Raw genomic sequence first — 1,670 nt, 5'->3', positions numbered from 1 at the left:
TCCTTCTCCCAAAGAGTAACTAATATGTGAAATTCACTGCCAGAGGAAGTGGTGGCGGCTATAAGCATAGACAGCTTCAAGAGGGCATTCGATAATCATATAGAGCAGAGGTCCATTAGCCACAAGCCATCGAGGGCCTGCCAGCAAAGCCCCCTCTAAGCTGTGGAGTCTTGTGAGCAAAAATCCTACTTTGTGAGCTACCAGCATTGAAGTTGTCAGCGAGTGATTTGGCTACTGCATAAATTAGCTTGCTCTGAAGCCATCCCTCCTGAGCTAAAACAAAAATGTGTGAGCCGGAGGCTAAAAAAAACGTGAACTAGCTCACACTAACTCAGCTTAGAGGGAACACTGCCTGCCAGATAAACATTGAAAAAAATTCAATATCTCAAAGAGGATAGCCTTGCTTTCCCGTCATATTTTAAACCTTAATGAGGAATCATGTCCTCCTATTGACAGTCAGTCACACATTGCCTAGAGCAGCCAGTCGCGAAGCAGACTTTGTACCCCAAGGACCATTCAGAAGTAGTGTAAGTAGTGGAGGGAGGGCTGTGCAGAAGATATCCTGCATACCGAAGGGGGTGATAGGGCCACAGGAGAACTGTCAGTCAAGTTGGAGGGGCATCTGGGCTGGTCTAGAACGCAGTCAGATGTACCACAGACTGGGTGACCACCTGGCCCCCGTGGGAGGCAGGAACACCTCTACCTATGGCAGTGGTACAGAATTGACAGCAACCACTCTTTTTGCTGGTGGTTCATCTCGCAATGTTCGACACTGGCTTCTCTTTCTTAATGTAAACATGGCCCTTTCATTTTTTAGATGCTGGAGCTAAATCTTTTGCGTAAACCCCACTATTCTTATTGTATTGCAGTGGTAGAGTAACAATGTGTGTTATATTCTCACCTTGTGGAGTGCCCTTCGCAGGGTAGTAGGACAAGTCATTCCCGGTCTGGCAGAGGGAGTCATTGTTGGTAAAACAGGTCAAGCTAAAACCCTCTTCTCCGGTGGTCCAGGAGTGGAGCAGTCCTTTGGACTCCAAACTCCTGGGTTAGCTCCTCCCTCCTCCAAAGGCAGGGCCGGCAGACTCTTGAGGCACGGAGAGGGAGGGGCTTGTCCCTCAGATTCCCAGTCTCTCTGGCCCTGCCTTCAGAGCAGGTTGTGGTGGACTGTGCTCTCTCAGAGCACTCGAATTGGAAAGAAAATTGAAGAGAAGATAAGAAGAAGCACGGATATTGTGGAGGAGGACAGCATCAGGTAGCTTTTCAGCTTCCCTGTTTGCTGACATCCCGGTTGTTCCCTCCATTCCCAAACGCGGAAGAGCTTTTGTTCCTTCGTTGGGCCGTAGACCTGGGTAACCCCTGGGGAACGACAGACCAGACGAGTCCCACAACGCCGCGCTGAGGAGTCCTGGCAAGTTAGCTCTGCTCTCTCCCGAAGCGCACCGGGGCGCTTTGACTCCGATCGAGGTCGGACGCTCCTTGCTGGCTCCTCGTCTCAGAACGGCGTGGGAGGCCAGGAGGACTACCCTAGGAACCACGGTAAGCAAAAAAGAAACCCCATGGTTCCTGGATTATTGCAGGTGTCTGCTGCACCCTTGCTTTTCCCCTTTGTTGATCCTTCCCTCTCTCTCCCCGTGTATAACGCAGAAGGGAGATTAGTAGGGGCAGGGAAT

General features: G+C 50.7%; 1 protein-coding gene across 1 annotated transcript in view; it reads left to right on the top strand.

Annotated features, from left to right (window-relative positions):
- Positions 1-1,343: 1,343 nt before the first annotated feature.
- The window catches only part of LOC107109992 (zinc finger protein 665-like), a gene marked incomplete at its 5' end in the record, with an annotated part of 7,297 nt that continues 6,970 nt past the window's right edge, over positions 1,344-1,670 (top strand). Inside the window, one exon of the mRNA XM_015410700.1 lies at positions 1,344-1,536. Coding sequence (XP_015266186.1) covers positions 1,344-1,536 — 193 coding nt within the window. The remainder of the gene's footprint in view (positions 1,537-1,670) is intronic.

This window comes from Gekko japonicus, unplaced genomic scaffold (genome assembly GCF_001447785.1).
Source record: "Gekko japonicus isolate JY-2015 unplaced genomic scaffold, Gekko_japonicus_V1.1 scaffold6524, whole genome shotgun sequence".
In the NCBI taxonomy this organism is placed as follows: domain Eukaryota; kingdom Metazoa; phylum Chordata; class Lepidosauria; order Squamata; family Gekkonidae; genus Gekko; species Gekko japonicus.
Note: the sequence above shows the minus strand (reverse complement) of the source record. Positions and strands in the feature narration are given on the sequence as shown.